The 24,513-nt window shown below is 30.7% G+C and overlaps 1 protein-coding gene and 1 long non-coding RNA gene across 3 annotated transcripts; both read right to left on the reverse strand.

The window, feature by feature from the left end:
* Nucleotides 1–5,927: 5,927 nt before the first annotated feature.
* On the reverse strand, nt 5,928–7,126 carry LOC139528360 (uncharacterized). Of its 2 annotated transcripts, none has more exons than XR_011665576.1 (3): nt 7,017–7,126; nt 6,588–6,666; nt 5,928–6,023 (listed from the first exon to the last, which is right to left on the reverse strand). It is a non-coding gene; the product is annotated as an uncharacterized lncRNA (long non-coding RNA). The 2 variants fall into 2 exon arrangements; XR_011665578.1 differs by lacking the exon at nt 7,017–7,126 and adding an exon at nt 6,809–6,882.
* A 417-nt stretch (nt 7,127–7,543) lies between these two features.
* LOC139528359 (protein pelota-like) lies at nt 7,544–22,896 on the reverse strand. Its single transcript, XM_071324306.1, has 12 exons — nt 22,712–22,896; nt 21,899–21,991; nt 21,248–21,398; nt 20,351–20,441; nt 18,353–18,516; nt 16,492–16,552; nt 15,503–15,543; nt 14,277–14,397; nt 13,361–13,481; nt 12,787–12,858; nt 11,631–11,737; nt 7,544–10,662 (listed from the first exon to the last, which is right to left on the reverse strand). Exons 1-12 carry the CDS (start codon nt 22,750–22,752, stop codon nt 10,580–10,582), a joined length of 1,146 nt encoding a protein of 381 aa, XP_071180407.1. The 5' UTR covers nt 22,753–22,896; the 3' UTR covers nt 7,544–10,579.
* Nucleotides 22,897–24,513: the final 1,617 nt, after the last annotated feature.

The following is a 24,513-nucleotide window of genomic DNA, read 5'->3' on the forward strand; positions in this document are numbered from 1 at the left end:
TCGATGCCACTACTGGTTGAGTTTTTATTCTCCGAGGGTATCAACATCCCAGGAGTCAGCACTTCTGTGTGAACATGATTTATCATTGATATGGTCATAATTATGAATTAACTGTTTACAAAACTTTGAATTTTTAAAATACTAAGGCTTTCTGTCTCGGGAATAGATTACCTTAGCTGTATTTGGCCAAAAGATTTAGGAACTGTATAGTCCTAAACGCTCTACAACTTTGTACTTTATTTGGCCTTTGTAACTTTTTTTTATTCGAGCGTCTTGCGCAAATACAAAATTTCAATCCTGGTATCTTTAAAGAGTTCATTTATATCTTATTATGTCTAATATTGTTTGAGATCTACGGTTACAGTGGATATAAAAAAAAGTCAGTATGTGATATGGTATCGTGGTCATTTCAAATACGATCAACCAACATTACAATTCATCACCTGTGTCGTCACGCGAACTAATCCACTGTGTAATTAATAAGCGTGTAATCATATTTTATGTCCGTCAAAACATCGATGGAAATGTATATCAATGTTTTTCATTCAGATGAGCATTGAAATAAACATCGTCTTCCGGCACAAAACTGACAACTAAATAAATTTATATACCCATACAAGAGGTAAATCATCTAAAACATATGCTTAGTTAATTAAATCATTTGTAACCAAGACATGTCGGATATCCATAAGGTTCACAACTGCTTGACAGCTATCTGTTTTTTACATTATACTTTTTTTTCAAATTGAGTCGTATTTAATTAATACATCAATTGAAGCAATGGAATAAAACTAATCAAGAACGTCATTATAATATGTAAAACGTAACAGGTAGTCAATCACATATAAGATACTTCGATTTAACATGACGAAAATTCAGAAAGTAGGGAAATCATGGAACATAGATACCTGTTCGTCGTTCGGTTTACCGAACATGCACAAATCTGTGGATCTTATCAATGTTAGTTTACAACATTTTGTATAGGTCAATCTGTTAAGAGAAATAATTTAAAGACCCAGGGTTCAATTTATCAATTTTTTTTCGTGTTTAATACATAAATTTCAATATTTAGCATGGCAAAATAGCTAAAGTTACAATTCCATTGCATTAAAAAAAATAAGATATACTATCAAGTTCTTGGACATTAACTAGGCAAACGTAGTAGACCAGAATGATTCTAGTCACGTCCGTTATGAATACAAATGTTGTGAATAAGTTATAGTTTCAGTTTAGTATTTTATACTCTTTTATTTGCTTAATGTTTACCGCCATTTTACGTAACAATAGGCCTGCAACGTCGTCACTTGTCGACGACTCTCTTGTATATTTTGACTCTAGTAAAACATACGAAACATTGAAGACGATTTTGTGTTTACTCGCCTTTATTATCGATACGTCCAAAACAACAACCTTGTATATCAAAGTATAATAGAAAATACCGAACTCCAAGAATATTAAAAGAGAAAGGAGTCCATTTAAACTGGTGAAATCAAACGTTATCAGTCAACGGAATAAGTGAAAAACAAATGTTATATTCCTTACTTGGTACAGGCATTTTCTGAAGAAGGTAAAACCTCATAAATAAAGAACCATTTAGTAAAGTAAAAAATAGCATTTATAAATGCGAAGAATTGTAAGTATTTCTTAAGATTCCTAGTCATCATATCGAGACATATGTTTTTTTTATTGATGGTAGTAAAATATCAAGCGGTGTCTGACCACAGGTCATGAGAGGTCTTCATAAAACACTGGAAATGCGTGAAAAATGAAAATTAATCAGATGGATGTGTTTAATCTTACCGACAGTATTCATCTTGTATATTGTTTTATATTTTATTTGTGCTTTTATCGAGATTGGAGAAGACTGATAAGACGTGGAAATTAAGTGATGCCCAGAAGCCTCTGTCTTTATGTCCTAACAAACGCACAGTTCAATGTTACTCCGCTTTTTATAATTAGACAATTGATGTTTGATTAATAAAATCAGTTTTCCACTCGCCTGGTCATGATTGTACACGTCTTGTTTTGTTATTACGGAAATAAATTATTTTTGAAAGATAGTTTAGGATAAAATTATTTAATATTTGACAAACTTAAAATTGTATCATATAAAATTAATCTTTTGTCATTTGTGTGATTCACACTTATTTAAATTTATTTTCAAAAAAAAATATTTGGGGTTGTGGAAAATAACGAGAAAATGTCTTTATTTGTATAGTTAACTCATTATGTCAGCTGAGTGCAAGATATTGAAATAAAAAGGGGTTAAGCTGAAATTTATAAAGGTTGAAGTTTAATATGCAAGTTCGTCCTTCATATGACAATTCAAATCTTTAAATCAATTTTTGTTGAATATTTAAGACACTAACATTTACACTTTATGTTGAATTGACTGTAAATAAACTAATCATATATACCACGATTAAAATTTTATATTTGCGCGAGACATCAACTTCGTCTACAAAAGACTGACCAATGACGCTCGAATAAAAAAAAAGATAAAGATGCCAAATTAAGAAGTAGTTGAAGAGCATTGAGGCTTAAAATTCCTACAAGTTTTACCAAATACAGCTACGGTAATCTATTCCTGAGGTAAATAAGATAATATTACTACTGATTGAACTTTATATCAATGCCAAACAAATTCAATTTTTAAGCGCTGCCATTTTCTTATTTCTACTTCTGAAAAATGCTCAATATTTTTCAATCAGTCACATCAAGAGACAGATAGAAATCAAAGTAGATGCACATACAAATATGAAAGCAGATGACCATTTCAATTTTAACAAGAGTGCACACGCTGAAATGTCTCGCCTTCTTTATTATTCATTGATATTATGGTGATAGTCCGAAACATAAACTTAACCAAGAAAACTAAACATTGACCGATGTTCCATGAAAATGAGGCCAAGGTCCGATGAACCATGCCAGGCAGACAATTCTTCCATCCAACAAATATAGTTGACCTATTGCTTAAAGTATAAGAAAAACAGACCAAAACACAAAAACTTAACACTGAGCAATGTACCGTGAAAATGAGGTCAATGTCAAATAAAACCTGCGCGACTGACAAATAGATCATTAAAAATATTTTCATACACCAAATATAATTGACTTATCGCAATTAGTATTAGAAAAAATACCAAAACTCAAAAACTTAATAGTTATCAAAGGTACCAGGATTATAATTTAGTACGCCAGACGCGTTTCGTCTACATAAGACTCATCAGTGACGCTCATATCAAAATAGTTATAAAGCCAAACAAATACCAAGTTGAAGAGCATTGAGGATTCAATATTCCAAAACGTTGTGCCAAATACGGCTAAGGAAATTTATGCCTGGGATAAGAAAATCCTTAGTTTTTCGATTAATTCAAAGTTTTGTAAACAGGACATTTATAGAAATTACCACATAATTGATATTCATGTCAACACCGAAGTGCTGACTACTGGGCTGGTGAAACCCTTGGGTGATACCTTAACGTTGACCACTGAACCATGAAAATGAGATTAAGGTCAGATGACACCTGCCAACTGGACATATACACCTTACACTCTTTATACGACCATAGATTTCGACCCTGAACAGTTTGGGCAAGTATGCACAAAACAATCAAGCTTGATACAGCTCTGAATTTGGATTGTGATTAAATAGTTGACACAACATAAGTTTCTGACACAGAATGAATGTGGTCTAAGAACTTAAAACTTAAAAAAAAACTTAAAAATTTTAAATTGGACATTTACCAATTATGGTTCAATATCCAAAATCTAAATACATGGTAAGATTCAGCATATCAAAGAACCCCAAGAATTCATTTTTTGATGAAATCAAATAAAGTTCAATTTTGGACCCTTTAAACCTCAATGTGGACCAATTTGATAACCAGGCCCAAATATCAAAAATCTAAATACATGGTTAGATTCAGCATATATCAAAGAACCCCACATATTCATTTTTTGTTGAAATCAAACTAAGTTTAATTTTGGACCCTTTAGACCTTAATATAGACCAATTTGAAAACGGGACCAAAAATTAAGAACCTACATAAACAGTTAGATTTGGCATATCAAAGAACCCCAATTATTGAATTTCTGATGAAATCAAACAAAGTTTAATTTGGGACCCTTTGGGCCCCTAATTCCTAAACTGTTGGGACCCAAACTCCCAAAATCAATCCCAACCTTCCTTTTATAGTCATAAACCTAGTGTTTAAATTTCATAGATTTCTATTTACTTATACTTAAGTTGTGGTGCGAAAACCAAAAAAAAATATGCTTATTTGGGCACCTTTTTGGTCCCTAATTCCTAAACTGTTGGGACCAAAACTCCCAAAATCAATCCCAACCTTCCTTTTGTGTTCATAAACCTTGTGCTCAAATTTCATAGATTTTATATTTACTTGTACTAAAGTTATTGTGCGAAAACCAAGAAAATGCTTAATTAAGTCCTTTTTGGCCCCTAATTCCTAAACTGTTTGGACCAAAGTCCTAAAATCAATCCAAACCTTCCTTTTATGGTCATAAACCTTGTGTTTAAATTTCATAGATTTCTATTTACTTAAACTAAAGTTATAGTGCAAAAACCAATGTTGGACGACGAAGACGACACCAACGTCATACCAATATATGACCCCAAAAATGTTTGCGGTCGTATATAAAAATTAAGCAGTTTCATACAATTTTATTAAGGTTTGGCAATGTTACTGGTGAAATATTTTAACCACAGACAGAATATAGACCACAAAATGTGCACCTGATTTTAGTTATCTTGTATTGTAACCTCAATGTTTTAAATACAGCTATCAGTGTCAACCAAACTGTTGTTTTTACCAAATATAACAATAGGTCTAGATCTTGCTGGTGGTCTATATCTAATCCTTGAACATTTTTTCCCTTGCAAAAAGAAGGTTATTGATAATTCTTTTATTGGTATAAACATTTATATTACTCAAATAAGTTGTCTTAGACCCATTTACTTCATAATGTTTTTCCCACCTTAAAGATTTTCAATTTTTCAAGGCATAAATTCTAAAGGATGATTGTGACCAATTTTCTATTAGCTATGAAGATTGGTTTTAGTAAAACATATAATTAATTAAAGATATATCTAAGCTACTGTGCACATAGCATACTAATACTTTATTGCATTTTGGTAGTTGAAAGGCTGTTGAGGTGTAATACCACCATTGATTTTTCCCTATTAGTCTTTGTTAAATTGACACTTTTAAAAAAATTGTACAGTATTTACCTTTATTTCAACCAAAGAAATACTTTGCATGTGTAAAGTTTAATCCTTTCCAGTGATACAGTGAAAATTTCACACTACATTTCATTGCATATAAGAAAATAATCATCACCGGAAGTAAACAACCCAATTTTTACACTTGTATTTACTGGTTACTTGCTTTGGTAACTATGTAACCTTAACGTTCCAGAATATTTTATAAGACGATCAAATAAAAAAAGAATGATGCATTCAGACATCCAACATACATATTTACGACTCAGAAAAATTTAAGTGCATTGAAATGCAGGGTTAATTTTCTACAACTGTCAAATTCAAGGGAATATTTTTTTAGGCCTACTTTCGTATGCAACCGGATGTGGCGTACCATGATTTGGTGGTATTACACCTAAAGAACACCTAAATATCAAATAAACTTAATGTAATTTTTTCCCCTCCAATTGCAAGTTATTTCAAGCATAACTGTCAAGTTTTGTCTCAGTCAGAGCTATAGTTTCAGAGAAAATCACTATAATGTAAGGCCATATCCTACGGCAATTTCAGTCTAATTTCTTCGAAAAATGTTCATTTCAGTGTATCATTATAAAATGACTACTATCTGATCATAAACTCATGATCTATGCATTCAAACAATTAAATAGAATACAAAAGACAACTTTAAGATGATAAACAATTTTATTGCACCTTTTAGAGTTCATTTGAAGGTCTGTTTTGGTCTGTTTTGGTCCATTTTTCCTCCTTCCTTCCCTTTTCATGAAAACTTGATATCTTTTGTCTAAAAAATAAAACAAATGTGATTATTTACCCACAAAAATTAAATAAATATAATGTTAAATCAATAATTAAAGTGTTTTAGCTGAAAGAACTGTCTCTATAAATGTTAACAGTCTACACGGAAGTTTCTATAAGCCCTTATGTGTAACTCGAGTTTTTGGTCTGTTCGCCTAGTGTGACAAATAACGGTTCCCTTTCAGTCAATCATTTATTGTTACTGGTATCAAGGTCTTTTTATTTACTCATAACAGTATATTTCTAATAGATTTATACAAAGAGTCAACTTTCTTGTATTTTACATTAAAAAATGGGGAAAAGAGTAATACAAAAATACCTCAAAATGTTTTAAAAAGGGTTATGTCCCTTGGAATGCTGGTACAAAAAATAATTGGTAAGAATTATAAAGTTTAAGTATGTGAGACTGGTATCTGATGTGTATAAATCCAGGGCAAATAAGTGTTTAGATGATTTATTGTCTGTGCAAAATGTAGACGACACAATGGCAAATTGTAAACTTTTGCGGCCAAAAAAAACAACAAAAAACATGATGATAGTTGATACTTACTTTAATGCTGAAGTGTTATCTGCAGACCAATTCACATATAAGATTTTTCAACAGAATGCTCTTCAGAACATGGTTAACACTGAAATAAAAAATTCACATGTTGTATAAACAAAACTGTAAGGGTAATTTAAAATTTAACACAGTAAACTAAATACAGCTTTGTCTGTCCACCCATTTGACTTAGAAAACACCCGTAAACCCCCATTTCAAGGCAATTTTACCTCAAACGTGCTTTCTGTGTCTAAATCCATGCCGAATTGTCCATGTTTACAATGTATGAACTGGTTTATTTATAACTTTTAAAAATGAAAGTACAAAAAGGTCACGAGTGCACATATGGTTTCCCTAAATAGGTGTAATACCACCATTGATTTTTCCCTATTAGTCTTTGTTAAATTGACACTTTTAAAAAAATTGTACAGTATTTACCTTTATTTCAACCAAAGAAATACTTTGCATGTGTAAAGTTTAATCCTTTCCAGTGATACAGTGAAAATTTCACACTACATTTCATTGCATATAAGAAAATAATCATCACCGGAAGTAAACAACCCAATTTTTACACTTGTATTTACTGGTTACTTGCTTTGGTAACTATGTAACCTTAACGTTCCAGAATATTTTATAAGACGATCAAATAAAAAAAGAATGATGCATTCAGACATCCAACATACATATTTACGACTCAGAAAAATTTAAGTGCATTGAAATGCAGGGTTAATTTTCTACAACTGTCAAATTCAAGGGAATATTTTTTTAGGCCTACTTTCGTATGCAACCGGATGTGGCGTACCATGATTTGGTGGTATTACACCTTGACAAATGTGATGGGACAAAAATCAGATTGCTCAGTTTGTGCCATATACCATAGCAAAAGGCTTATAATTCAACTTGGTTGTTTCAAAACTGGTAACTCTACGATGTAGTAAAATGATAACTATAAATAACAAACAAAATTTTATAAAAACCTTTTTTATTTCTTTTCCAATAAATAGTTATATGACAACAATAACAAGACAAGAATAACTTCCAATGATTAGAGCTTTAACATGTTTTTTGGAAAGATAAAACACATCCATTCCAGACCTTATATTTATAACTTGTATTTCTCATTCCTTCTTGAAACATTCACAACTTATCAGACCTATTGATTGTTTTCAAAATCATAAATATATGAAATAAATGTTAATAAAGTTATCACCTAAATTCGATAATTTGGGCTATAACAGGAAAAGTTATGTTAGAAAACGGCAAGCATTTTGCCTTTTATGAGTTGTCTTAATGCAACTGTTAACGAGTTGACTGATATTTGTGGTAGTTGTGGTTATGTTCACACGACTAGAAAATCATACACATATTTAAATTACCCTTAACTTCTCCATTATTTCATGGAACAGACTTCATCAAATTGTACTATAAAATCAGAATTAAAAGAATCCCTTTAGGTAAATTTTCAAAAATCAAAATAATTTCATTAAAGTTGTTATTTTAAATGGAGGTTCCTGTTGGGTTTTTTTTTCTTAGAAATATAGAACCTACTCCTTCATGGCTAATTTCATAACATTACTTTTCAATATGAAAAATATTCCAAACAAAAATAGGTTTTTTTTTCCATACTAATTTATCTATTACATTGCAACTAGTTTGACCTCATTTAATAGACAAATAGTGCTTAACTACTTTAACTCCTATTGACCATAGAAGTATTTTATACAAATTAGTCATAAATTATGAACAATGCACAGATTTTTAACATGAACATATGAAATATAACTACGATTGTATTCAGGAGGAATGTGTTCATGAGATACAGATGATCCCCACTCATACATATAAACGTTATAAAGGAACATAACTTCAAGAACAGTAAAAGTGATGCTACCTAAATTTGTACTGGGTCTGAGTTTTGTGGTAATTAGCAATGTGTATACATTTCATTACTTATGGTTGAGGCATACTTAACATGCTTAAGTTAGGGCCATAACTCTAGAAACCTAAATTTATGCCACCTAAATTCAAAATTTCATCATTGTTTTGTGATTAAAGGTATTGTGTATAAGTTTATAACAATTGATTGAAGCAAGCTTGAGTAACAGAAGGGAAACCAATTCAATCACATAGGGAGATACAGACAGACACGAGTAAAACTTAATGACTCCTCTACAACAGGGGCATAAAAATGTTTGTACATAAATGGTTATAACAACCTTTGTTTCAATGTCCTAATTCACAAATAAAATACACACAAGATTTTAACATTTGGAAAGATAAGAAATATTGCATTTATATTTCATAACAATTAAACAATAGATAAAAATTTAAATGGTGGAATAGCACTTTAAAAACAAAACAAAACAATACTACCGGTATAAAGTTTAACAATGAAAACACTGGGTAGATTCAAACTTATCATTCAAAACTATCAATTTTTAAATTTTTATCAACAATTGAACTCAAAATTCATATAAATAGAACAAAATGTTTTCTATGTGAAAACTTAACTTGAGGTGAATTAGCAGATATGTAACTTTTAAAACAGGTAAATGCAGTGTCAGTAGAGTAGATTTCAACTGATCATCTAATTAGAAAAGTGTCAGTAGAGTAGATTTCAACTGATCATCTAATTAGAAAAGTGCTAATCTCAGGATGATGAAAATTGAATAGCAATAAAATCATTTTAATTTTTGTTCAAAAAAAGCAACATTGAATCATCAAAGAATAATATATAAAAATTTCCTGATGTAACAAACAATCAGCAAAACCATTTTCTTAAAATGTAAATATGAGCTTTCAAAATATATCAAACCTAATCAAATGCAAAATTATAAGGTCAATCAGATCACAAACTATAATTACTCCTAATACATGTATGTTCAAAACCAAAATAAAATTTCAGCACCATAGTACAATCATAGATATAATATATAACAGTTCTTTCATCATAGTCTTACATTTAATCCTTCATATGTTGTATTTCAAAAGCAGTCTTTTAAACCATGTAATTCATAAATAAATACAACACTAAATATCTGTATTAACAAATCATAACATAACAAGAAAGTAAATAGCTAAAAGCAGTCTTTTTCATTTCTCTATTACTGAATAAAATTTCAATTGTTTCAGCTATCTTCATTAAATAATAACCACCTATCAAATTTGAATAGAGAACCTTCCAATGCCTTATTTCATAGAATATGACATGATACATATTCTATTTATTGTAATTTTCAAATCTCTGTTATTTGATGAACAGGCTTTAAATTAGTTATTTTATGAGGAACTAGCATAATAAATAAATGGGTTATACCCCCTGTTTTAATTTACTTGAAATCTAATATTATCTGTATATTATCATACTCATGCCTATCACAGTGACATTATACATGTGTGTTAATTTAAAGGTGCACAGCAAAACTTCAAACAAAACAGTTTAATTAAGTGATTTTGTATGATTTGGAGATAGATTAAAGCTTGAAGACAACAGATTATGCAGAGAGAAGAAGATAGCAGAAAATGAATTCAATAACCGGAGACACCAAATGACACAAAATTTGATAGTCAATGTTTACTGATGAATTAACAATGACCTGATGAATTAACAATGACCTATACTGAATGAACTTGCTTTCAATTTCTATTCCTCATCTTGACAGTTCCTGGATGGTTATCACATCATAAAGCAAGATCATGACCATCCCCATCATCGATCAAAGCTGAATCAACATTGCACATGTAACCCTATAACGGGTCAAATGAGCTTTGAGCATATAACCCTGAGAGGGATCAAATCAGCATTGTACATTTAAACCTGAAGCAGGGTAAATGAACATTGCAAATGTAACCCTGAAAGGGTCAAATGAACATTGCACATGTAACCCTTGAAAGGGGTCAATAAACATTGCACATGTAACCCTGAAAGGGTCAAATGAACATTGTACATGTAACCTTTAATGGATCAGGTTAACAATATTTTTTTAAAGTCTAGTCTTTTATCATCCTTCCTCTTCTGAATCATCATCATCATCATGAATTGGGAATCTTAAAATGGCCGCCACACCAGATAATTGTCCTAGTTCTGAAAAAAACAAAATATTGTATTATATAATAATCCTGTGTTATTTAGATTGATATCATATCACCTTGATAACAAAACTAGCAATGACTTCACTTTAATTTGTTTCAAACGTCACTTACAAAACTAGCAATGACTTCACTTTAATTTGTTTCAAATGTCACTTACAAAACTAGCAATGACTTCACTTTAATTTGTTTCAAAAGTCACTTACACAACTAGCAAGGACTTCACTTTGATTTGTTTCAAAAGTCACTTAACTAGCTTATTTATGAACAGAAAAAGCACAAGTCAGCTTTTAGTAGCTGGAGTAAACTTAATGTAGGATTGTTGTAGAATCATTCTGTAAATGATCAAAGGGACACAACTGTACAATAACATATAAAGTATCTGAACAGTAATGCATCTTTATACATATTTTGTATCAAAGTCTTGACTGATTGTTTTTGTTTAATTTATTTCTCAGTTCTGTTTTATTATATAAAACTGTGTAATTACAGTTCTCTTCATCTTCAACTCATAAAATTATCATTGAAATTTGTTATAAAACATACTTATTTTATACACCTAAAAGTTGATTAAAAAGAACGTTTGGTCTATAAATATAATTCAAGACAAATAGATATTGATTCATCCATAGCCAACTCAGTTGTAGTGTATTTTTAAGGAAAAACAAGATCATAATGAAAGTTTTTCTCATGTCAATTTTTTTTTTAAAGTTGAAGACAATGAGAGAGAGGTAACTTTGTACTATCAATATCCTTGAGCTATGATAAATCTTGATATTTTTAATAACATTGTAATTTTATGGCTGTTGGATTTTGTTCTTACCTTTTAGTACTTTTGGCATGCACACTAACATGATACCATTGAGCCAATTTCTTATCATGAACAATACAAGTTGTTTGAAGGTATTAAACCTTTAAAAGTCAAAGAAATAACACTTAAAAGAGATGATCGTTTTGACTTACGTTCGCCAGACACATGTAGGCTGGAAAATATTCTAACTTCCCCTCCATTCTCTTTGACACCATCAACTATTTTTATATATCTTTTCCTCTTTTGTACATCTTGAGCCCTACAATACGAATATCTCCAGTAAACTAACAATATGCCACATATTTTCATAATATCACATCATAGCATTATTTCATTAAAAAACAAAAGATGAACTTCAGTGCTTACATTACCCTTACTTCAGAATCATCGTACAATATGAATTCTCTATTTGAAACTGATAGTGCTTGGACTTAAAAGAGATGTGCTTGTTTTCCCCAAGTCCCTTCTAAATTTGGTTTCTACAATAATAAATCTTTCCATTTGTATCCTACTTATCTAATTCTTTTTTTAATTGTATTAAAATTAATTCTTGCTTGATGATGTCTTTCAATTCAAATCAAACATTATCAGGCTAATTATAGACTGCAGGCATTTTTCACAAACTCTAAGAGAAGGCAAGATAATGAACACGATAGAAGCCAAAACTAAGGAGATGTGCTATAAACTTTATATTAAGCACTTAAAGTTGCTTGAGGCAATGGATGGTTGATGGTCTGAAACAAACAGTTTCCAACCCGTATAAGTTGTGTTTTAATGTTTATAAATGACACTCGTATGTGTAAATAGAAGAGTTTTACTGTGTATTTTTTACCGTTGGACAATAACTTTTAAAATATATCCACTATATATTTTAATGTGTAAATAATACTTTTACTTGGAGATAATACTTGGTGTTCCTTATAAAGGAAGCTTATACGGAGAGAAGAAGAAGAAGCTTGAGAATACCAAAACATTTTTCGCAGTTTATATCTTTAATTGATTCCAGAACACACCTGCATTACTCTGACTCTATGATTGGACTATGTTTAGCCTAGATTTTTAGTATTCATAATGTCGTTTTATGAAGTTATCGATAAATTGCTTTATTTCCTTGCCAATATTTCAAGCATGTTCAGTACAAGAACAAATAAGCTATCAAAAAAAGCCTTTTGGCTGTCAATGGAAAATTACTGTATGTTGGTATGGGACAGAAGTTTTGCAAACTTATTCAAATAGTGATTCGTTTGTGTCAAGACTTTCAAGTAAGATATCATTAAATAGAAGACAAGAACTGTTGATAACACATACCTAAACAACTCATCTGATATCAACAGGATCTCAACAGCCTGTAAATCTACCGCTTTTTCCACATGTTTTACTCTGCAATAAATGATAATAGTAGTTTAAATATAAGACCAAATAAAATCATCATTCTTCTGCTATTAATAGACAAGTGATTTGGAAAACAAGAGGTAATTCGTTGACAGTTCTATATTTTAGTATCAGATTATTTTTATATTTTCATTCAAATACAATAAATATTGATTTTTACCAAACTTTTTGTTTCATTAAATATCATTTTAAAAATCAAAGGTTTCAGTGAGATGCCCATTTTGGCCAGTGAAAACAGCAAAATCAGAGCTTTTTGTTATCCAGCAGTTTTAATTTGCCTGCAAAATATTTCCCATTGTAAAATTCATTATATGTTTAATCTTAATCATTTTGATAATTCCAAATTTGAAAATATCAATAACACTTGTGACAGTAAGTAGAAAATCAACAATAGTTGCCTCAGTGGCAATTATAATATGTCATCATATTTCTACATAAATATGTAAAACAGAAGATGTCTATAAAAGCTAGAAGATAGTAACATTTTTACCCATAAGAAGCTCTGTCTGCATCATTCATCAGCATTTGATAGAATTCATCTAAAGCTTTTACTTCTGTCAAGGCTTTGGTATCAGCAAGCTTTGGAGCTAAACTTGGGTCTTGTAATACTTCTGTTAAAAGATAGAGAAATTTATATTCTTCTACAACACACTTCTCATTATCCAATATAAAAGTACATCACATGTTGTAAATAGAGAATATCATATGGCTTTTTCAATATCTCATCCGTATCAACCCGAGACACCAATATAATCACAAGAGCTCTGCTCGAGGGATTATATTGGTTGAGGGTTGATACGGTGTGCGATATTGAAAAAGCCATATCATATACACTTTATTATATACATATATATCTCAAGTAGATGTTTTTTATGTGACATGACGTCATACAGATAAGGAGGATTGAAATGACGTCATACAGATTATAGGTTTGACATGACGTCATACAGATTAGGGTTTTGATAAAGCCTTTGCAACAGTGACTACAATCGATGACATGACGTCATACAGATTAAAGGTGTGATAAAGCTTTTGCAAACGTGCTGATATCGATATCATCGCAGGTGGCTGATACAGCACGCTTGCCGTTGATTGTATTACACATACAATTTATCTGTATTTACTACTAAGTATATAATAAATGTTATTTAATACTTGATTGTTGGATTTTTTAAAATTCTAATTCTTATCCAAGTTGTGGAGGAATTGTATGTGAAAATTGAAGTGGATGCTTAAGATCTACTATAAGACTACACAGTTCACAAGATCTTTCCACCTTCAGTGTAGAAAAAACTTTAAAAATCATTGAACCATGACACACATTGATTCCCAGTTCTTACCCTTCAGTGAATGAAAAAACTATAGGACCATAGAACCATGACACACACTGATTTCCTGTTTCTTACCCTTTAGTGAATGTTTAAACCCTGATGAGGAGTGTACCAGTACAAACTTTGATTTATTATCTGTCAGTATTTTCCAATCCATCTTTACTGCCATTGTAAACATATACTCTGCAAACTGGTCCTAAAAAAGGGAGATAATCAATTGTTCACATCAACTTAAAAGAATGTCCCTGTTGAAGGAATTTGTGAACGTGAATGATCTTCTAAAGTATTTAAAAGGAGGCCAGCAGCACAAATATGAGTCAGGGACTTTAAATTCTATTAACAGCACATTGATACATCTCTTCATTCCTCAAGATGGAAAATAAATCTCAATTTTTTTTTTGGTCACATTTTTAAATATTTTAATTATTTGAATGAATGCAATTTTCTATATTTGACCTATAATACAAAATTAATTGAATATTAAATCTGCTGCATTTAAATGATACACCATTTTCATTGATGTAATTTTTTATTTGTATATGAAAAAGTATAAATTTTATCCAATTTTTATGGTAAGGGTGATAACTCTTCCTTGCTTTCTACTCCAACTAGTACTTAGTATCTTCACATGATGGCAACCAAGGGAATGCAAAATAAAGACCCCCTCCAAGAATTACATAGCAAAATACATAACTTTTCTCCCATTGTGACAATTCGCTGTTTCAGAATCTAATGCATCCTGGTTAATATTTTCAAAAATTTACACCAAAACGTGACGATTGGTTAGAAATGTCATAGAACATGGAAATACAACCAATGACACAACGTTTTTTCATATTGGGGTTCGAACAATGAAATTACCCATGGTTCTTTAGATTCAGAAAGGATCAATTATCATAACTTAAAGATAGAACATTGGATTCATATAAATAAATAATAAATAATTTAAATAAATAATTATTTTATTATAGTGTCACATATTTGATCAGACAATATATATATACAACAATTCATAATACAAACAGAGATCAAATATCCAGCCTTAGAATAGACTTATGAGACACTTTAACTGTCCATTTATATAAAAAAATAAAATGAGCATTTCTTTATACAATTCAAAAATAATTACATATATAACTATGACCCCACCCCCTTTTCACCCACACATGTGACATAACTAGAATTTTTCTTATAAATAATAAAATTTCGGTTAATACCAAAATTGAGACATGATTTATATACCATTACTCACAAAAAATCTATTCTATTTGTTCAGTGTTAAATCATCATGTCAACATTACCTTTACAAAGCCTGGACTTGCAATAAGAACACACTTCACAACTGAAAATAGAAATATATTTCAATAAGATTTTGTATTCCCTCATCTGTGTTTCCTAACATTCCCTCATTTAAACACCCAGCTTAAAAAGAGAAATATGAAAATTAGTCTTGCCCATAACTAAACATGTCTAAAAATATAAGCTAAGAAAATACAGTAAACCAATTAATTGTGGGGGCAATATGTTTACACGACATTTAGAAGTAGAAATATCACAATTATGTCTTACCTTGGATCTTACTTCTTATGAGAATATGTTACCTCGTAAACAAAGTTATAAAATCATGAAATTAAATCCCCCAAAAAGATTGTTCTTTGTTTGACCAAATGTACCAATCTTTTCCTGAATTTCATGATGTCTCAATATAAAAAATTTCTGTCAACTACTGTAACAGTAGATTTTTTCAATATGCCCCAATTTCATGATATGCAAATGTTCATGTATTTCGTGGTTATAGGTGAACCACAAATTATAATATTCAATGAGGTACCAGTTTTATATAGGCTTGTATGCAGACCTTATCCAAACCACTATAAAATTAAATATCCACGAAAACATGATTGTGTCTCAATTCATGAAAATCAGTACCAACTGAATAAATAAACCGCAGTATTTAGATTTTGTATTCAAAGTAGATTAACATTGCTTATGCATGTGATTTGACCTAAATTTAAATAAAAAAGGAAACACTGTTTGCAACAAATTTCAGTACAACCAATCACTCAATCTTATCAATTCCAACGCGCATTTCCAAGTTTCTTCCTCATTGTAAATGATTTTTAAAGTGATATGAAGAACGCAAAGTCTAGTAAATAGATCTTGCGGCACTTATACTAAAATCATATTTCAGTATAACATCAGTTCAATTTTAATCGTCAGGTTATTTGTAAACAGAGTCGCAGATAGGTTGTTGATAATAAGCTTTTTATGGAATGTAATGTATACTTACTGTCAAAATTAACATGTCGAAGTACTGCCTGTATAATCTGATCATAAAACTTTGTAAGACCCTGTTGAAAAAGACAAAAAATATTTATATAACATATATATATAACTTTCATTGTCTTTAGGGATTTTCCAAAATTTATCATGGAAGTGAGGGGGAGGCACTATAAATACGGTTTGTTGCATTTTGCTTAGTATTTTATAAGAACTTTAACTACATGTAATTATAAGATGAAACATATTATTGTATAAGTTGTCAGTGTCTTAAAAAAGTGCACCCATCCCTGATGCCATTAATTATTGGACAGACCTTATGAAGAATTTTCTATACTAATGGTCAGAAAGGTGGAACTTGATTCTACATGTTTGAACATTGTTAAAAATAGATTGTCATGAAGACTGGACAAAAATGCAAGATTAATTATTGCAATATTAGGAAATCTGCATACAGTATGAGATATCAGAATGTGAGATCTTATTATTGCCAAACACACCTAGCCGTATAATATTCACATTAATAATAGTTTCTTAATTAAAAGTTACAAGAATTTTTTGAACATTATACCTTTTAATTATTTTAAGTGTATTAAGGCCTAAAAAAAAAGATATGTGTTTCCGGTAACATCATTTTGAAAAAAAGGGTCGGTAGGTCGGAATTCTTTTTTTTTTTTTTTTTTTTTTTTTTTTGACATCGTAAATGAAATCCGGAAAATTATCATGTTTTTTCCAAGTCCGGATCCGTAATTAGTTTCAAAAACCGGAAGTGTGTCATTTGCAATGTTTTTGAAGCACCTGCTGTGCAAATTTCTTGGATTTTAACCTATTTGGAATACCTTTTGACATTAATAAAATGTTTTACTGGCTTTCTATGCAAGAGGAAGCAAGAGAGAAAAAATATTATGTCATCTATCAGAAGCCTGTGTCAAAAACAGGGTCGGTTGATAAATATTTTTTTATTTTTTTTTGGAAGATCCAATAAAAAAGTTAGGGTCGGGGCTAAAAAACAGGGTCGGTCGGGTTACCGGAAACACGGATCTTTTTTTTCTCGGCCTAAAATTCACAAATTTAAGATACTAAAGTCCTTTTTTAATGTTTTCTTTAATTTTCTTCATTGTAATTTCAATGCAAAGGAGTATGTTCGATAAGGTCCTAAAATGGCCCCCTTTTTTAGCATAAAATTCAAATTCGGATTTATTGACCAATATCACGATAAATTATAGCTAATACATTGACTAGATAGGATATAAGCCATTCTGTTGAAAATTTTACATTTCTGCGTTTCATTATGACGTCACAAGTTGTACTCATATTGATTTTTCACGATAAAATCAATGAAAATGGGTAAATTTCCACAGATTATTTGACAGGAAATATAGAGCGCATACGTCGACAACAAAGATCTTTTAAAATAATGTTTGTGAAGACATTTAACATGCCTTATTTGAATATTAAGCTTGACGACGCCTGCGCTCTATGTTTCCTGGTCCTTTATTTGGTTGAAATCCAGCTGATTTTGTCAAATTTCACCAAAATCCATTATCTTGACCTTTTTGGGATGTAAAAATCAACGTGTTAGAATTAAACTTCGACAAAAACAGCTCTGTTTAACTTTCTCACATGTCTTTAAGGCAACTTAAAACAATTATTGTCTTGTAACCATGAACTTTATAATTGGGGCCAAATATGGCACTTACATAACTTACTCCAAATATGTTCTTTCTGGATTATTTTTTAAAACAAGTTTAATTTACTTTTCATTTTCAGCACTGCAATTCAGTTTTTGACAGAATATTGTCCAGCAGAAATTCATAGCTATATTATCTGTATGACTAATCATACCTCAATGGTAATTTGACTGAGTTTACCTTGTCATGTTGCGCACACATTCCTTTCCTTTTCCGAGGTATAGTTGTTTCTATTTTGGCACGTAACAATGTCATATTGGGTGTAATGAGACAAACATGAGCTAATCCTTCCTGCATTATCACAGCGGCTAAATCAGCATGTTGAGTGGGATCACAGGCCATATCTAATTTTAAATAAGTAAACAAATAAAGATACAAATAAAACCCTTGTTTCTAAATATAACTTACAGAACTCATTTTAATCCTCAATAATAATAAGACACTATGATGGAACAGTCACAGTATCAGGGATGGGGTAATTGAAAATGTAATGGTAATTAAGTGTAATGCATTACAATTTTCCACGTAATTGAATGTAATGTGTAATTGAGCATTTTTTTAATTACATGTAATGGTAATTTAATTAATTACATTGAAAAAAGCATGTAATGCTCCATTACTTTTGAATTACATTTCAATTACATGTACTTTTGTTGTGCTAACGATAAGGATATGTGTTTATTAATATAAATTGTAATATTATATTTATTTTTCAAATATTGATATCACATACTTTTTTAATATATGAAGTCTGTAATTTATTCTGAAGTTTTTATATAATTTATTTGACCAACAGAAATTTTTTTGAATTCATTTCTGAGATGACAAAATACCCCTTGATGTATTGGCAAGTTAATAGAACAAATCTCTCTCCTATCAATATGATGATCTTCTGATCATGGAACTTCCATGTTCTGATCAAGCAATATCTTCCACATTAGCTCCTGCCGAAAGACTATTTAGAATAGCTGTCAAAGTGTTCAGACAAGAGAGATTCAGACTAAATGACAAAACATTAAAATAACTAATGATTATCAAATGCAACGCTTAAACTATGCTTACATGAATACTTTAAACATGTATTGTATATACATGTATAATATTGTTGAAAAATATCATGATGAAATGTAATGTGTAATTTAATTAATTACTTTTGTAAAGTAATTGTAATTTAATTAATTACATTTTAAAAACTGTGTAATGTGTAATTAGTGTAATTGATCATTTTTGCAATGTAATGTGTAATTTAATTAATTACATTCCAATGTAATTGACCCCAAGTCTGCACAGTATAGTCTTAATCAATATTTCCATAAGTCTAAAACAAAACAAACGGCCTACACATCAACTTGTGACTTTTGACAAGACAAACTATTCATGATGCCGAAAGAGGGAGAAATTCAAATTTTTTTGGCAAAATATATAGGCAAGTTTAACTTCTCTGCCAGGAGATTCCAATATATAACATGTTTAAAATAAAATCAGGCATTTCCAAACATTATTTTTTTATTTAAAGGAGTAGGTACGGTAAGACCCTTTTTTTGGCCCCAAAATATAGCAGTTTTACAAAATTGTTAAAATGGAACTTTTTAGTTATTCATTGGAAAGTAGAATGCTTCTGCTATATAAATATGGGCTGTTTTGACAATACAATGCACATATATCTGGTACTAGCATCATCAAGTCATGCCAAATTACTGAAATCTTCACAATTATAGCATTTTAGTTAAATTTTAGACAGTTTCCGTTTTAAAATGAAAGTGGCTGCATTTGTGTTCATTCTTAATAAATTGAAATGTAAGTTGTATTTGATGATAATACATAACATATAAAGGTTGAGGATGAACACGGATGTGGCCACTTTCATTTTTGACAAAAACCATCTGAAAAGTGACATTGTTAGGCATATTGTATAGGTTTTTCATATTTAAGCTTGAATCAGAGCGTTTTTAATGAGTCAATCAGTTAAATTTTTCACATAAACTAATTGAATCAACTAAAATAGACACTTAAGTGTTTAAAAAGTGTCCGAAATCTTTCGTCAGATGAACCTGAAATTTGAGGCAAAAATCGGCCCATACCGTACCTACTCCTTTGCAAGTTGGCAAAATAAACTTATATGGCTCAACTGGAAAATATTAAAGTACAACATAATCAATATGCCTAATAAATAAATACCTATTCTATCTAGTGCTACACTATCCCATTCATGTTTGCCTAGTGCAAATTTTCTATTCAGTTCCAGATCTAACGTGTGATATGCTCCCATCTGAAACATAAAATAATACATGATTCTAGGTAAAACCCCATTACAATATTGCAGCACTGAAATCTTGTTCAGATAAGAGAGGCTGGTGGTTTTAATATGATAAACTGATCTCTTAAAGTGAAGTTTAAATCATGAATCACATTTCGATTAACACTTCTGTTTTTCTTATAGATTTAGCCTTTTTTTTTTTATATAAAACTGTTTTATAAAATTTGAACTGCAGACCTCTCTAATGTATTTCTTAGGCGATTCAAATATCATGGTTAAATTGCAATAAAATTGAGAATGAAAATGGGGAATGTGCCAAAGAGACAACAACCCGACCATAGAAAAAAACAACAGCAGAAGGTCACCAACAGGTCTTCAATGTAGCAAGAAATTCCCGCACCCGGAGGCGTCCTTCAGCTGGCCCCTAAACAAATATATACTAGTTCAGTGATAATGAACGCCATACTAATTTCCAAATTGTACACAAGAAACTAAAATTAAAATAATACAAGACTAACAAAGGCCAGAGGCTCCTGACTTGGGACAGGCGCAAAAATGCGATGGGGTTAAACATGTTTATGAGATCTCAACCCTCCCCCTATACCTCTAGCCAATGTAGAATACATGTATATCCCATCAAACAATCATAACACAAGGAAAATGTATGTTGGTTAATTGGTAAATAAAATCATAACAAAGCTTATCATCATTTTTATGCTTCAGTAAGATATATCTGTATGAGTAATTTATGTATAATCCAAAGAAATAAGCTAAGAGTAAAAGTCAATAAGATGCCCCAGTGAAGCTATATGTATTACCTTGACATATTGGTTTTCCTGTATATTTCGACCTTTGACCCTGAGAACACATCCTTGTGTATCAAAGTCAATAGTTTCCACCTGTATGCACAGAGTTGTCCGCACTTTGTTTACACTAACACTTCCTGTCGCAGATTCAGTTTGTACTTTTCTGTGAAATGAAACATTAATTGTAAGATATGAATAAAGAGAATGAATAAAATGATTATGTCTGTGAACAAATTAGTAGTGAAATAGTTTATACTTAACGTTGAATGCTTACATCAAATCGAAGATATTATGTATCATGTGTATAATCAGGAAAAACATATTAATTTCACATAATGCATCCTACTTCAAATTATTACTGACACAAAAACTAAGCATTTTGAATAAACTATTATATCCCTCTGTTAGTTAAACACCAAACATTTAACAAATTGTTTAGCAAGGTTCTGTAGGTCTACAGGTACAATTGAAACAGGCTGGAAAAGCAATTTTAATAAGTCAGGGGTGATTAAGAATAAAGACTGAAACACAATTTATTAAGTTCATTATCAGAAGCAATGTATTAACCAATACAAGTTCAAGGTCCAATGTTTAATTTGAAATTTAAACTGGTGCAGCCTCATTGACAGAATACCTCAGGATAACAAACATGCAAAATCTAACCTGATTGTTGTTGATCTCAGTGTATCACCGACTGCCACTAAGTTGTAGGCATGCCACATGTCCTCTGGTTCCTCAGGGACCAGTTCTACTGACCTAAAAACAAACATAAGTAAAAAACACACAAATGGAATTCCTCAGGATAAACTGTGGTTAATTGAGTAAAACTGATGAGTACATCTCAAAATTAAAGCAGTATATAATTTAAATGTATAACACCATATAAAATAATTTGTTCAGCTAATATCTATTGGTTGTCAGATAAATTAAGTGTTTTCAGGGAAACCTTAAGTTCAGGAAAAAAACACCAATTGACATGTAGTAAGAAGTACACACTTGAGGCGGTCAGTTTTTTTAGGTGGAGGAAGCCGGAGTGCATGTAGAAAACCATGATCTTCGATAGGAATACTGACATTCTTAATCAATAGTCTACTAAAGATAGGAGTCAAGTGCACCCACTCAAACAGGGTTTGAACTCACAACCTCGGTGTTGACTCGCTAGTGATTACAGTAGTAACTACTTAGACCACTCGGCCACCAAGGCCCCTCAAAAAATAAAGAGATAGATAGATATAAGATAATGTACAATTTTTAAAACACTATTTCATGGTTTCAGCAATTTGCTTTTGACATAGTGTATTTATGTTGTACTATTTACATTCGATATATGTATCCAAGATCTTGCCCAAAAAGATATTCTGATTGAAATGCCACGTTCACACATGCTAAAAGTTAAAATAAAAAAAAAATTATAAAATTTACAGCATACAGTAGAATTTTGCAAATCTTTTGCGATCAGTAAAATATGATTCATACCCTGCATAGTATTTGTCGATATTCCTAAAAACTTGCTTCATTTTAAGTTTGGTGCTATTATCATCCTCTTTAGATCGAAAACGTGATCATATTTTGACAGAAAAGTTGCAGGAAGTTGGGCAATCAGGCGGCCTTCCGACTCTTAGAAACAAGTCTTTTAATTGGTCCAAGTTTCAATATCATCCAATCAAAATCTCGATTGGAAACTTTGGATTTTTATCTAAGGGAAGCAACCTTTCTCTCTGCAAAGTAGATTGCAACACCATCAAATAGTAAAACTTTCAAAAAGCGAAATAATCAAAACTACACTGTCACACGTTTAAATGTTTGATCAAATATCTAAACTATCAAATAAAATTTTAAAAAATCAACAATATTTAGAATTTTAAAATTTAAATTATTTGGTGAAAATTTCTAAATTTCATTATTTTTAAATTTTGAATCGCTGTTTGATATTTCAGTTAAAACTTGGCAGTACCAGTGTCTATTTTGCCGGCTCTGACTAAATTGTTCTTATTCAAGCCGGCAAAATAGCCTATTACAAAGAAATTGCTATTTCATCGGCACTAGCAATCTGAGACTACTATAACATATAGTAGTCTCAGTAGCAATATAGTGAATTTGTTATTTTGTAGGTTCTTTGTAAAGAGTGAAATTAAATATTTACTTTTGAAAAGATCTATGAAAATGTGCAGTCAACATTTAAAAGAATCAAATAAGTACTGATGTACCCGTGGTTAGATAAGAAGACAGCTAACAATATTTGAGACACATCTAATCGTTTAAAAACATTTATCAGTCAAAATATAAATAACTATTAAGAATTTATAATACTTGAAGAAAAAAAAAATATCATTGAGCATAAATTTGATGCAATGAAGTCATATCTAAACATGTAGTAAGACGATATCTAAAATCAGTCAGTGACAGTCTTTTACTACATGTATGATAAGAATAAAATCTCAGTTTTTTAACTCGCTGTGCAGTTATAAAAAAAAGAGTTAAAAATTTCATTGCATCATAAATTTGATAAAAACATTATACATGTTATACAATATAACAAAGTCAATCACATAGCTCAATCAAAACTCAAAAACGTTTAAATTTAACTTGGTTTTAAAATAAAAGTCAGTAATTTGAATTGCATTATGTAAAACAAGATAGTTTTTAACTTTGCTTCTGCATGCTTACCTAATCATCGGCCCCGGCGGCAAAAATAACGTATTTTCTATTTTTCCAGCGCCGGCAACAAATTCACTATATTGCTGTTGCCGGTAATAAAGCCATTTCTATAGAGAGAGGTTATTTTGATGCGACTTAAATTATGAAATTTTTAAACTTCGCGTTTTCGAGTTCTCGTGTTTCCGCGTTTTAAGACTTCTCGATTTCACGTTTTCGCCCTATATAATATGAAGGGCAAAAATGTGCAAAAAATGTCAGTCAAAGTGACATGCGTTCGTCTGGATGCTGATCTATACACAATATTAAAGGCCCAACTATATTCTAGCTTGTAATGAGCAAGATTCTATTATGTATAGTGGCTTCGATATGTAGCTCGACATATACAAGTTGACTTGACATGGATCTAACCGTTAGCAAAGTCAGTGATCTTTTACACATGAGTCACATTGCCTTCAACTCATGACACATACACAAAAAAAGGAACAGAAGAGACGACGGGAACGTTCGAAGCTCAACTGACTATTTTATGGAAAACCTTTTTACAGTGCAACTCTAAATGTAATAATTGATTTTTTTCTGTACAAATTCGAGCCTATCGTTATTTACTATGGTATTGAACA

Source organism: Mytilus edulis, chromosome 6 (genome assembly GCF_963676685.1).
Source record: "Mytilus edulis chromosome 6, xbMytEdul2.2, whole genome shotgun sequence".
NCBI classification, from domain to species: Eukaryota; Metazoa; Mollusca; class Bivalvia; order Mytilida; family Mytilidae; genus Mytilus; species Mytilus edulis.